The sequence below is a fragment of the Rhinoderma darwinii genome, chromosome 2 (genome assembly GCF_050947455.1).
Source record: "Rhinoderma darwinii isolate aRhiDar2 chromosome 2, aRhiDar2.hap1, whole genome shotgun sequence".
NCBI lineage: Eukaryota > Metazoa > Chordata > Amphibia > Anura > Rhinodermatidae > Rhinoderma > Rhinoderma darwinii.
The window spans coordinates 437,210,651-437,225,473 of record NC_134688.1 but is presented as its reverse complement, the minus strand read 5'-3'; the positions used below and the strand labels follow the sequence as shown (position 1 = coordinate 437,225,473).

General features: G+C 44.2%; 1 protein-coding gene across 4 annotated transcripts in view; it reads left to right on the top strand.

Annotated features, from left to right (window-relative positions):
- The first annotated feature begins 2,140 nt into the window (after positions 1-2,140).
- The window catches only part of ARL13B (ARF like GTPase 13B), a 53,483-nt gene continuing 40,800 nt past the window's right edge, over positions 2,141-14,823 (top strand). For all 4 annotated transcript variants that reach the window (XM_075854454.1, XM_075854453.1, XM_075854452.1 and 1 more), the window contains exons 1-4: positions 2,141-2,295; positions 4,940-5,126; positions 7,489-7,559; positions 9,276-9,525. In XM_075854454.1, the coding sequence (XP_075710569.1) occupies positions 5,065-5,126; positions 7,489-7,559; positions 9,276-9,525 (383 nt within the window). In that variant the 5' untranslated portion in view covers positions 2,141-2,295; positions 4,940-5,064. The remainder of the gene's footprint in view (positions 2,296-4,939; positions 5,127-7,488; positions 7,560-9,275; positions 9,526-14,823) is intronic.

Here is a 14,823-nt window from a genome sequence, read left to right as displayed (position 1 = left end):
TTTTCTGAATCTTGAAGGGCCCATTGCTGGGAACCTCACCGCACGTTCAAACTGTTGTCCCGAACCCCCTGTTCCTCCTCACTGCTCAACTGCAGTGAAGAGGGTATTAAATGGAGTCGTGGTCGAGTATGTGCGCTGCCGCTCCATTCAAAGCCTTTTGGAGTTACGGAAACAGCCAAGTACAGAACTCGGCTGTTTCCGTCATTCTCATAGACATTGAATGGAGCGGCAGGCGTATGCTCAATCACCACTACATTCCAGCTACTAGGGTGCAGCGAAGAGGATCTGGGGATTCTTGACAGGTGATCATTTTTTATTCTGGGAATACCCCTTTAATTGTACCAGTTTGTAAAATGAAGCTTAGCGCGGTCCTGTGGGATTTCCTACATGTTAAATCATTTGCAATTTGCTGTATTAAGGCCTCATGCCCACTTCAGTTATTTTCTTCAGGGTGCTATTCGTTTTTTATTTTTTATCTGATAGCACCCTGACACATTAATTTCTATGGGGCCATGCACACTTCCATTGTTTTGACGGTTCCGTTCCGTCAAAAGTAGTGCATGTCCTACTTTTGTCCGTCGTTCAGTGACCGTGGGACTCATTGAAATCTATGGGTCCGTCAAAAAAACGGACTGCACACGGACGGCATCCGTGTGCCGTCCGTTTTTCACGGATCCGTTGCTAAGCAACAGCAGGGCGTGCCAAAGTTCCCTGCATTGAACACACAAGATGGATTTTAACAGACCGTTTAAAACAGAACAACGGAACGGACGTGGAATGACAACGGAAACCACACGGATGTCACAACGGACACACGGATCAGTTTTAAACGGACATGAAAATGGTGAAGGATGTGGGCATGAGAGTTGTTCCTGGATGAGATGTTGGGGACTGGCGCTGTATGGGCAGTGTGTGTCATAAATACGCTGCAGTATTTTTTGGGATGGAAATTGACCTGTGAAGCGTTTTTTAGAATCCGCAGCATGTCAATTTAATATGAATGAGAGAAATGAAAATGCGGCACTCACCCGTTTGCAAATCTTCTTAACTTTATTGTGTCACCTCGGCGAGGGTAAAAGCATTACAGGGAGGACAGCTAGTTGTAGGTCAATTTATCTCGCTTTTCCGCTTGCAAATTGTATCTGTATCTGCTGTGAAAAATCGCACCAAAACCCGCCGCATGAAAACGTGCCTGAAAAACGCACCAAAACTTAAAAAACGCACTATATTGCTGCGGTTTTGATGCATATTTTTTACAGCAAAATACGCAACGTGTGCTTGTAGCCTCACATCACCTGTACACAAGCGATGTCGCGCACCCACATAGACAGTGTAGCTCCAGGTGTACTCTCCCCAAACTGATATGGGGCGTGGAGAAACGCTCCTGCATGCTGGGCAGTACAGTTGCTGTGGCAACCGTACGACACCCGGACAGTATCTTACACGAGTACTGTCAATTAGTTAGAACCTTGGACGATACTCTGTGGGTGTTGTGTGATTGCCACGGCAACTGCATCGCCCAACGTACAGGGGAGCGGAGAGTACACCTGGAGCTTCACTTTTTGGCTGTATTCACATAGGACGGAAATTCTGCAGATTTTTAAACGAGTACGCTGTAAAAGTCGCACGTGTTACGTGCGGATATTTCTGCGGATTTCACCCCAACAGAATGCGCTTGCTATGGATTTCAAGATCTCTGAACATTAGTGGTTTTAATTAGTAATCCTAATTTGTAATAGATCGGCAAAACAGATGTTACATTGCGCTGCTTTATAGCGTGCTAGTGCGATTATAGGCCATGATATGTAGTAGTGGAGCTCTGGTCTGAATACATTTAACCATGTCTTTTATCAACAGAGATCTTATTGTGAATCTAGGCGTCTTGATAATGCTGGGAGTTGTAGTTTCCCAGCACCAGGCCTACCACGTGTTCCCAGTACCCAACAAATGCCCGCACCTATCTCCAACAACACAAATAGCATAACATCGCTACGTCCCTCCTGTCGGCCAATCACAACTCTTCTATCATCTGCTTCTAGTAATGTTATATGAGACCCGCCTCGGTATTGGTAAACAGTCATCAGAATATCAATTGGCTGTGAGAGCGGGGGGCGTGGCTTTGAGCCGCAGGAAAGTGTTTGCTGGGTTACCATAGAGTCCGCAGCTTCCGGTGTATACTACGTTGTGTCCGTCCGTCTGTAGTCAGAAATCACAGACTGTGGAGGACTGTCCGCTATGTAGAAGGCGCTGTGTACGATGATTGCCCTCTCGTACACGGCAGGGGGTGGCTGCAAGGTAGGTCGTGTTCTGCATGGGGAATAGTGTCGTCTTGTGGAGGATGGAAAAGATTTACTGCACTAAATGCTGCTACACATTACAGGAGGGAGAGGGTTATAATGTGATAATATATCAGTCACATGTCAGTGACGCTGCGCCAGGTGTAATCTGGCCATAGACACAGTGATAATCTGCCGGATATGGTTGATAGACGATTGTTTCAGACCGACCGCAATGTCAGAACGTTTATTGGACACAATTAATAAATGTGCTGATCTCTTCTACATTTGGTATCTCTAGTCTTCTGTGCATTATACCAAGGAACGCCACCGAAATCTGACGTCACAAGATAATTATGGAAAGGGGGTATGGTGCCCTTTAAATTGCCAGAACCCCTACAACAACCCTCACCATTTCGCCATAGAAATCTGTGATGATCACAGGTAACTTGCCATAAATCTGTGGCAATGTACAATGCATGAGGATGGGGTCCACAAAACACCAGCCACACATAGTGGAAATCAGATTTTCACAACTGATTTTAGTCTTTGTAGGGCACGGGGTGAAATTCTTATGTAACACTGCAGATTTTGCTGAGGAACAGGTCTATGTGTGAACTTTCCCTTAGAGTTACATTATGGTTATCTCAGCTTTCTCTTGGAGCTGCATTACCGGAACCAGCCTATGGACAACAGTGGCGCTGTTTCTGGAAGAAAGCAGATGTGTTTTTCTACTCTCGTACAACCCTTTTATAGCATGGGTTGAATATGTGCCATTGATGTACCCCTTAAAATCTGAAATTGGGGGCTGCCCCTTTCTTCAGAAATCCTTATAGAGTTGAAGTAGGGGACACCCTCTGGACCTTTTAGTGAAGGTCCATGTTCCTGGATCTGCCCTCGGGTAAAGGTCTGTGCTGAGCACTAACAGTAAGGCTATATTTATATGGGTCGGATTTGCCATAGGCAATTCCAGCCTGTGAATCTGCGGCAGAAATCCAAGGCTTATCTGCCAACTGTAGATGGTGCCACACGCGGTGCCCCCTGTAGATGGTGCCACACGCGGTGCCCCCTGTAGATGGTGCCCCCTGTAGATGGTGCCACACGCGGTGCCCCCTGTAGATGGTGCCACACGCGGTGCCCCCTGTAGATGGTGCCACACGCGGTGCCCCCTGTAGATGGTGCCACACGCGGTGCCCCCTGTAGATGGTGCCACACGCGGTGCCCCCTGTAGATGGTGCCACACGCGGTGCCCCCTGTAGATGGTGCCACACGCGGTGCCCCCTGTAGATGGTGCCACACGCGGTGCCCCCTGTAGATGGTGCCACACGCGGTGCCCCCTGTAGATGGTGCCACACGCGGTGCCCCCTGTAGATGGTGCCACACGCATCGCCCCCTGTAGATGGTGCCACACGCATCGCCCCCTGTAGATGGTGCCACACGCATCGCCCCCTGTAGATGGTGCCACACGCATCGCCCCCTGTAGATGGTGCCACACGCATCGCCCCCTGTAGATGGTGCCACACGCATCGCCCCCTGTAGATGGTGCCACACGCATCGCCCCCTGTAGATGGTGCCACACGCATCGCCCCCTGTAGATGGTGCCACACGCATCGCTGTAGATAGTGCTCCCCAAACAAATGAAATAAACTGTTACTTACCTAGCTCCGTTCCGTCGATGAGTGGAGCTGCTCTGCAGTTCTCCACGATGCGGGACTCTTGCATAGGCCAGCGCGATGCAGTGATGTGTTCGCGCCGTCCTGCACATGGATCCTGTCCCAGCGTTTTATAGCCTGCAGGCCTAACATCGCCTGTAGCCTAGTAAATAATGGAGAAAGGAGCTGATAGCACTTGCTCCACCATCGTATTCAATTGTATCTGCGTCTTGAGGATTCAAATACAATTGAATGTGGCAGTTGTCTGGGAATTCGGTGCACCGGGCCAAAAATCCGGGCTTCTGCCCTGGATGCCAGATGCTAGCGACGCCACTGATCCGGACAATTGGTGTCCGCGGTTCGGACCTTAGTCCACCAGTTAAGGACCCCTGCACGAGACCTCCTAATTCTTGCAGTTGCTCAGTGCCTGCATATACTTCAGTAATTGGTCAGGTAGGCAGTGCAGGGTTAGTCCTTGTTCACACAGTGCTGATTTGCTGCAGATTTTGCATGCATTTTTTTTTAAGCCAAAACCAGAATTGGACCCAGGGGAGCAGACCTATAAGGCCTTCCTTTATATAATTCTTCTGTTTTTGGTTCCATTCCTGGTTTTGGCTTGAAAAATACATGCAAAATCGGTATCGAATCTGCAGTGTGTGAACAAGGCCTTATACCTTCCATTACAGTTCTCGGATCTGTCTAGTATGGATGTGTTTATTTACATCAGCATGTCCATAGGGGAAAGCCAACTACATGCTGTATATATAAAAGTCAAGAAAGCTGAGATTTTTGGTGCTGTATAAAGATGCAGGTCTGTAGTTTACAAATGTGCTGTGTGAATGAGACCCACATCTTTATACTGCACCTTAGATGACTGAATTAAAAAGGACAGTAAATTGCATATGGCGGTACTAAATAATAATGGATTCATATTATAGTGTTTATTTGATCAGATTATCATATTGCATAACGTTCCTATTTTTTATTTTTTTTTTTTTTTTTTCAAAACAGTTTTTTGGAGAATTTCATGAAGCGGAGGAAAGTAGACGCGATCATAGGGCATCCATGATGTTGAAGCCTTCTTAAGACTTACTCAGCAGAGAAAAGCTTTTTTTTCCTATTCTCTTGTATTTCCCATGTTTAGCCTAATGGCGAATTGCTGTAGGAATTGGTTTAAGCGATGGCGTCAGCCGGTGAGGTGAGTAGATGGACTGTCTACATTTCTTATGTAGCCATGTTCAACCTCTACCATGTGCTATCACATTCTCATACCATGAAGGGAACATTTTGCTGTATAGTAACAGTGAGTATATATAGTAGTCCAGATAAGAATTCATGAGAGTGATTCAGTTCCACCATATATTATGTATACTGACCACCCCCCCTCAGTGGATCCTTTTTGACAACTTTGCTGTGTAGACTGGGGCAGGGTCTTCTCTATTATACTACTGGAGGCCTAGCTAGGGCAGGATAGTAACATTCATTATGCACAAACACACATAGATACGGCTCTGTATGCATCACTCCTGTCTGTGTGTGGGGGGGCTCTACAAAATCACTTCATGGAGACTGTAATAATCTTCGACATTTTTCTAAAACACCTAAAAAAATGATGCCACTTCTTTGGTACAATGTTAGTAAATCTCCCCAGATAAAGGGGTTTTCCCATCAGAGACGTTTATGACCTATCCACAGGATATCTCTAGAATAGGGCCCCCTAAACCCCGTTCTACCGCTCTGTGTTGTGGATGACGCGTGTGATTCCCGACCATGAATTACGGAAACAGCGTAGCTCGCATTCCTACGCTGCTTCGGTAACTGCCATTCACTATTGTGGGCGCTACGGAAACAGTTTAGTTCTTTGAGCTACGCTGTTTCCGTAATTCATGGTCGGGAATCGTACGCGTCATCCACAACACAGAGCGGTAGAACGGGGTTTAGGGGGCATCTATCTGACATTTATGACATATCCTGTGGATACGTCACAAATGTCTCTGATGGTAAAACCGCTTTAAAGAAACTAAAATGAAGTATATAAGTCAATGATGGCTCCTGTATCACGACATGTGATCCTGCATCTAATAACACATGAAACCATTTACATCTTGTATAATGCTGTCCTACTGGAAGGAATAATCCATAGGGAGATGGTCCTAGGTCTGCGGTGCTGTCAGTCTCCTGTGCAGTGTCGGCTTATAATCTACGTCTTGGGTAATCTGTATGATCCTGTGTATTAGTTATTACACATGTCAGCATATATATGTGTATGAGGTTACTGTGCAAGGAGAGCTCACAAAGTAACGACACAGAGGTGGTAATTAGGAATTACATAATGCACCGGTCTCATATATATTGCTAACAGCTGAATCAGAACGTGCCGGGGTTCTCATCACAATGATAAAATACATTTTGTGTAATGCATGAGAGTGCCAGCTCTTCTTCACAGCAGCGCTCCACCCTGCATAATACAGGGGCAGGGGTCTGGATTGGGGCACCTCCTCTATTACCTCAATATGCCTTAAAGAGGACTTGACATGACTCTGGAGCACCTTTTCTTAGAACTCTGCATTGTGCTATTTCTCTGTTATTCTTCCTGGAAATGTACAAATAATTTTACAACTGTGTGTTACTTATCCCCTTGTCAATGGAGTATTTCCTTACCCACTCTTGACATTATCCAGTCATATCTGGCCGTGTCAGGTTGTGTAGGGACACACTCTGTTAACAAGGGGAATGTTAACACCTATTTGTCAATGTTACATTTCCAGGAGGAATACCAGAGGAATGGCACAAATAGGAGTGCTAAGAAAAGATGTTCCAGCAGTGTTTATTTAATGGGGAATACGAGTATTTACAGACTTGTCAGGAGAGGTGACCGGTCCTCTTTTTAATAGGGCATATAAAAAGGGATGTTGAACAACCCAGTTAACTTAAGAGGGTTGTCCGGTTTCAGCAAATTGTTGTTTTTTGTATAAAGAAAAGTTATACAATTTTCCAATGTACTTTCTGTATTAATTCCTTCTGGGTTTCAACATCTCTGCTTGTTGTTCAGTAGGAACATTTATTTATTGTTGTAGTTGATAAAGTTCTGTCCATGGTCATGTGATGGACACACAGGTGCACGGCTCGTTACAGTATGCACATTAGAGCTGTGTCTACTAACGTTCCCATCGCATGACCATGGACAGAATATTATACACTGGAAGTAAACCATGATGGGGTGACACAGGTATCCCCCTCCCTCTGTCTAACCACTTAGATTACTACAACAGAGAAAAAAGGACATGGCGCCACATGGTGCAGATTAACATGGTACACGGGGAGAACAAGATAAACACAATTGGTGCTCACCTTATAAGTGTTAAAAAGGACCGTATAGCAGCGCCAGTGTGCATCTGCAGTAGCTCCGATATCGGCTGTTGCAGCAGGGTGTGAGTGATGCTGGTGGTTGACGGGTTAAATCGCTGGACTATTAAAAAATAACGGGAAGTTTTGTCTTACTTATATATTCATCTCAAGAATATTTCTGTTTCATTCATCCATTCTTTTTTGCTTTATAGAAAAGTGACTCTGGTTATGGTGGGATTGGATAATGCCGGCAAGACTGCAACGGTAAAAGGCATCCAAGGAGGTAAGCCACAAAATATAATCCATCCAAAAACGATAAAATAAACAACCAAAACTGCTCTTCAGCATCGGTAAGATGTGGCCTTATGTAGGACACCAGAGAGGTGTGACTAGCCTCATTACCTTTCCTTTGGGTCCTCCACAATCTCAACTTCTGTAATTCTGGAAAATAAAAATCTATAGATTTGTTTCTAACCGAACTCCTTGAACTTCTCATATATTTAGTTTAATAAAATATCATTACTTTGATAAAGCGCTGTTCACACTTATGTTAGTTCTTTTCTGTCTGATTTCTATTTGACCTAGTCTGCTGCACTATTCTATCCAGTAAAAAAAACAAAAAAACTGACAGACTCATAAATCAGTGGGGGGAAAAACGCCATAACTGATCTGTCAAATAGATCACAACAAATCTTTCATACCCGTCATGCATCCTGTAAAAACAGAAGACACGAGGCCAGTGTAAACCGAGCATAATTTATGTATGTGAGTATATAGTTAAAGGAGTTGTCCCACCTCTAAATATCATATTTCTTGTATAGATAATAAGAAATGAACAATGTTTACCATTTTACATGCTGATAAAAAAAAAGAAAAAAATTCAAGTCCTAACATTTACTTACAAAGTATGTAGCAATGTGCACGTCCACCTAATGAGCGGAGTGGCTGTCGCTCTCTCCACAACCAGGCTTCTTCATAGTGATCTTCTGTTCACTGCATAGCAGCCAATAGAAATAGCTCTCTTCCCTGCTTGTCAGGGAAGGAGCGCAGCTTCTGCAGTTGGATGGCAGTATTGCTGAGGAGACTCTTTCTGCAGGGGATGTGAGAAGGGATTATATTGTCAGCTGACAGAGGGGGAAGGCGATTGATTCTCCTCAAAGCTTCTCCCCAGCATCACAGATTAAAGTGGTTGTCCACTACTGGACACCTGATGTCCTATCCACCGGATAGGTCATCAGTACATGATCGGTGGGAGTCCGACGACCCTGCACCGTTAAGCCGCTCCAGCTGCCTCCGAGCACCAGACGTACATGTCAGAAGCAGTTGGCTCCGGCCACTGAATAGCAGTACTACTACCGGCTGCTTAAATCTTATAAGAGGCCACAACATCCGGAGGCAGCCGGAGCGGCTTAACAGTCCAGGTGTCGGACCCGCACCGATGATATACTGATGACCTATCCGGTGGATAGGTCATCAGTTGTTCAGTAGTGGACAAACCCTTTAACAGCAGCACCAAGTGGGACACAGAGGCAAAAATTATGAATGAGGTTTTTGTTTTGTTTTTTTAGTTATTTTTAAAGCTAGAAACACTGCTATTACTTTAAAACCGCTATGAATAGCATTTCTGGACTTTTTATATGGAAATGATTTATGGGAATAACCCCTCTAAGCAAACCTTGACTGTCAGACAACACCATTGCTGGGTATTATAACTGCGTGTATAGTTTTCGCCTGTAGACATCGCATCCCAAGTTGTGGCACTTCTTACAGTTCTAGTGTTTCTGGGTTTTGTAAGTGACAACGTTGGCTGGTCATTAGAGTGTTAAACATTTCATTGTGACAATAACTGAAAGTACAAACACATCCAGCAGGAGACCTTTTTTCTCTTGCGTTCTGCATCAACAATACCCGTGGCTAGATAAAATGTTATCGTTGCTTGTGCATACAATGCTTTTGGAACATGATGTTTGTATTCTTGACCATTGCTCTTTTGTAACAGAATATCCTCAAGATGTGGCTCCGACTGTGGGGTTCTCCAAAGCAGATATTCGACAGGGAAAATTTGATATCACAATGTTTGATCTTGGTGGTGGCAAACAAATCCGTGGCATTTGGAAGAACTATTATGCGGAGTCCTATGGAGTCGTGTTTGTTATTGATTCCAGTGATGTCGACAGGATGGAGGAAACAAAGGAGACGGTCGCCGAGGTCCTAAGGCATCCAAGGATCGCAGGAAAACCAGTGTTGGTGTAAGTAGAAGCATCTGTTAATGATATTTAAATTATCCATTTTCCGCTGGAATTTTTGTTGTAACTGATTACTATTTTGGGCATATGTTTTTCCTGTACAAAATATCCAAACATGACTTTTCCTGGACCTGCTTAAGAGATGTAAGAAAAAAAAAAAAGTAAGCCTGGTAAAGATTTAAGCGTATGTCCACCTCCGCAACCAATTTAATTTGTTTTAATGTCCCGATGAATCTGCAATGTAAAATGAATAAACTTTTCAAATAGTCCTGATTAAAAATGTCCCATTGTGTTGTGTTTACGGCTTCTATGCGGACCCATGTGTCTCCATGGTAACAGACTCTGATCCTGCAGTCGTTCTCCATTCCATCTGCTCCCTACTTCTTGCTGATCTTCCAAATATATGTTAGAAAGAAGTAGGGGACAAATGGGAGGAAATCTGACTGCAGGATCATACTACACAGGGTTTGTTTATAGTCTAACCATTGAGACATGGGATTGTATAGGAGCTGTAGACACAAAATGATACTTCCACACGCTTCATAAATAACGTAAGCAACGTAAAAAACTCGGAAGCAGAACGCCTCCAAACATCTGGCCGTTGATTTCAGAGGGAAAAACTGCGTTCTGTTTCGACGGGGCGTTTTTTACGCGGCCGTTTTAAAAAAAAAAAACATGAGTTGCTTAAAAAACGTCTGAAAATCAGGAGCTGTTTTCCCTTGAAAACAGCTCAGTATTTTCAGAAGTTTTTTGCTAAGCGTGTGAACATACCCTAAGGGGTAAAAATCCGAGTGATCACAGGGTGGCAGGTTTGGACAACTATACAGCGGCTGCTTCCCCTGACAAGTATCTGATCGTGGGCAGTCCTGCTGCAGGGAGATCCGCTATTCTCGCCAAGGCATGCTGCCGCTGACTGATTATACCCCTCCTCCTCTTTATGGCACACAACACAGCTGAGTGCAGCCCCCCTTTTTATAGATAAACATCTAGGTAATCTCGGCAATAAGGGTAGTGAACTATGGAGTTGTAGTACGGATGTTGGTGTATGGCATTAGTAGTTTTAGCCCAAATTTAATGGTTTGTATAGATTACGCAAATCTTTTCCACATGCCCCTTTAGGGAATTCTGAGCGGATAGAGGGTTCTCCATTCTTATGACTGTTACCTAGCGGCATGTAGGGGCACATAGCACTGAGCGGTGACATGAGAGAGGTCAGATCATTTCATACATATTAAAGATTTAAGCCTTTACCTCGACTGAGCCAAACACACAAACCATGGGGGAAAAAAAAGACAAAAACCATATACAGCCCGTGTTCTGCTTGTAAGTTTACGTCTCGACATAGTACAAAGAGATTGTAAAATGAACATATGCATCACTGTATATAATTACACACACACACACACACACACACACACACACACACACACACACACACACACACATACATATACACTTATTTTTTATTTTTTTCGCTTAAACATCATGAACGAGCAATGAACGTATGTAAATTATTTTCTACGGGAATCAAACCCATGCCAAGGTACATCAGCTGTCGTCAGTTTCATCGCATGAGAAGTAATTTTTCTTCTGTTTTTATAGGATCCATAATGGATCGGTTAGGATCCTTTTCTTTTATCCCCACTGACTTATTGTGGGCCCATGGTATATTTTTTATTGTCTTTTGTACGAGATAGAATACTGCAGCATGCTACGCTTTTCTGACCCTCAAAGAGCAATGCGAACCTGATAGGAAAGAACGATTGGTGTCCTTTTGGTGTAATTGGGGACATCTTGAGTAGAAATAAATTAGGAAGCTGCATAATGTGCATTAGGCAAACTGTAGACTGCCGTTTAGAGCAATAAATAGTTTGCTTATAGACTGAAGATTTAAAGGGGTTCTCCGGGATTTTTATATTCATGGCTTATCCTTAGGATAGGTCATCAACATCAGATCGGAGGGGGACTGACTACCGGCACCCCATCGATCAGCCGATTGCTGCGACCACTGCGTTTGATGGCCTCTACACAGTTTGCCAGCGCTGTTCACTTCTATAGCCGCCGTGTCTGGGATTTCTGTTCCGGTCCCATTCAAGTGAATGGGACAGAGCTGCAATCGCAGGCAAAGCTGCTACAGATGTGTACAGCGCTGTGTCAGCTGACCAACAGGGTTTCAGGGAGTCTGACACCACCGATCTTATATTGATGACCTGTCCTAAGGATAAGCCACCAATATTAAAGTCCCAGAGAACCCCTTTAACATCCCTGTATTCCACAAATCTGGTGGATTTTGTTGTCTTTTGATGGGCTTCAGACATGTTGCCAGACATTTGATTTCCTTGTGACTTGCCTTCTGTGATCAGAGCTTCCCCCGGCTCAGTATGTTCGAGAATTGTACCAAATGCTGTTCACTAAATATTATCCCAAGCACTTTTAACAGCGAGAATTTAGATGGAGACTTTTAATATCCATTTGCTTCACATTCTGAAACTATAAGGATCTGCCGACAAGAACCCAATGTCTATAACTAGATTGAAGTGGATCTCGTTGTCTCGATATACATGTGGTCGTTACCTGATATTATTATTTTTTTTTTTTTCATTGCTGGTCACTTGTAGATAATCACTTTATCTTTGCTACATCTGCTCCCAGTTCACTGACTTTCTGATGTGGCTTGTACTTCTACAAAGCAGCTAATCTGAACAAGCAGAGCAGAACTGCAAAGCATGGGGGAGAGTGCACAGCAACCGGAGCCTTTCTTGAGACAGTATGTGTGTTTGCAGACTACCTTCGGCCTTATTCACTCAAGCGTATTTCTTGTCCGTTTTAACAATGGACCGCACGATGACTCATATAAGTGAATAGGGTTATTATCACATCCGTTTTTTTTCAACGGCGCCTGTGTCCATTGTGAGAAACTCGCCACATGCCCTATTCTGGTCTGTTTTTGTTGACCAGACTCACCCTTTGAAGTCGATGAAATTATTGGTTCCACATAATGGAGAAGTGGTCAACAATGCACATGAGAGATTGTGAAAATCAATCAACATTGTGAATCTTTTCTAATGTAAGTCCCCCGCACACCATGCGTATTACGTGAGGATTTGCAGCGTAATACAGTACCAGCAAAGGAAACAAGTTTCAAGTAATCTCCTCTACACGTTGCAGAACTTTCCCGAGCATAAATCGACCTGCGGTACGTATCTCAAAATCCGAGCATGTCGGTTTGTCTTGCGTTTCCACCTCAGGATTGTATCTGACAAGTTTAGAAAAAACGCACCAAAATCCGCAGTATAAAACCGCACCTACAACGCAACAAAAATGCACTATTAAGTGCGGATATTACCTGCGTTTACCTGCGGTTTTGATTCGGATATTCTGCAACGTGTGCATGTAGCCTAAATCTTCAAATCCCTGACCCGCTCTAGTAGAGCCTACACCTGAGTTTGTTTGCTGCTTATAGTCTATTAAAGCTAAAAAAAAAAAAAACATTCCCTTTTAGATCAGAAAATGTTTTAACGCTTAAAATCTGGATGTCGGCATTCACCCCACCCTACGTGTAATAATTAAAAGGGTTGCCCCATCAGGACCCTGCCCATATACGCTATTAACTCAGACGTCAGCAGTGTGTCCAAAGCCAGGGAATCCTTCTATGTTAGCCAGAGCAGAAAGCCACTGTGGATAGTGTCTCACACCCTTGAGGACTCCGCGCGGCCATGTGTAACATGGTCACCCATTGATTTGAATCGATAACCGTAACAGATGAACGTCAGCAAGTCCTCAAATAGAGAAGGGGTTGCCTTTAAAGGGAAATTCTGGTAAAAACCTTCCATTAGATTCCTAAATGAAGAATCAATCAATGTAATCTGCTTGAAGTCATTTAGGTGCTGCCTAGCAATAGACGCAGCTACCGGAGGAGACCACACTCAATCTCCGCACTCTTGAGTAGATCAGGGGTAGTTACCTTCTGTATCATAGATACTGGTTAAGAATAGCAAGATAAAAGAGAACTCCTGGTGGAGGCGCTCCTGTGTTTGTGATGTCTATCTGTTTTTATATGCCTGATGAAGACCCTGGTTCAGGGTTGAAACGCGTTGCATTGCTTTTATTACTTTTAACCCCCTCTGCTACAGGGTTTTACTAATAAGAATAAAGATTTAATATATATATATATATTTTTTTTTTTTTCATCCAACCTGAGTTGTCTTCACCAATTGAAGCCTCCAGATAAACGTAACGAACACGGGAACGCCTCCACCAAGAGTTTGCATCCTGCACAACCCTAAGGTCCGGTTCCCACGTTGCCTAATACTGCAGATTTTCCACAAAGGAATTCATTGTGGAAAATCCGCAGCAAATACAGTAGCAGCAAAGTGGATGAGGTTAAACAAATCTCATCCACACGCTGCGTAACTACTGAGCGGAAATACCGCTCAGAAATTGACCTGCAGTGCGGAATTTCATTCCGCAGCATGTCAATTGTCTTTTACATAAACACTGCTTATATGCTGAATTCAATGGGGATGTAAATCCAGCATCAAATAGAAGTTCCGTTTCTTTTGTGGTGGATTCATAGGATTCACAATCATAGGCTGTAGCGGTGGTCACATGGATGAAACGTTATCCCAGGTGGTCGGCCCGGATGGCACCAGACGGCCGGCCTACTGGGATGACGCTTCATCCCATGTGACTGCCACTGCAGCCAATCACAGGCTGCAGCGGTCTCCTGAGATGAGACCGTCATCCCAGGAGGCCGGCTGGCTTTAGTGCTGAAGTTTTTCGCAGCAGACATTCCGGGCGGAAAACTGTACCACAGTTTGGTGCGCGTTTTTTCCCAGAATTCCCTGCGGCTGACAGGGTGGATGCGCTGTGTGCTATTACGCAGTGTATCCACCACGTGTGAACTCTGCCTAATAGCTGAGCTGATTACCAACTGCTTTTGTCATTTTACCCTACGGATCCTGACTATATTTACCTTAGAGGAGCGCCTATTTTTTCTTTTTCTCCCCCTTTTTTTCCCTCTCTACTATCACAGATACTGGCAGGGATATTGTTTAGGAGCCAGTATTTAATCTGCGTGGCGTTCGAGAAGGCCGAGGATAGCCATTGTTTTCTATAATACCCTTCTGTTAATACCACTAAGTAGGATGTTGATAAATCTATGGTGGATCTCTCACATGAACAAGAATGCTAAAGCTTCATACTACCCTACAATGGTATACGTAATAAACCGGAAGCGGAGATGTGAGGGCAAAAGTGAAGCTGGGAGCTCTAACGTGCACAAAACCTTGTAAGTACGGA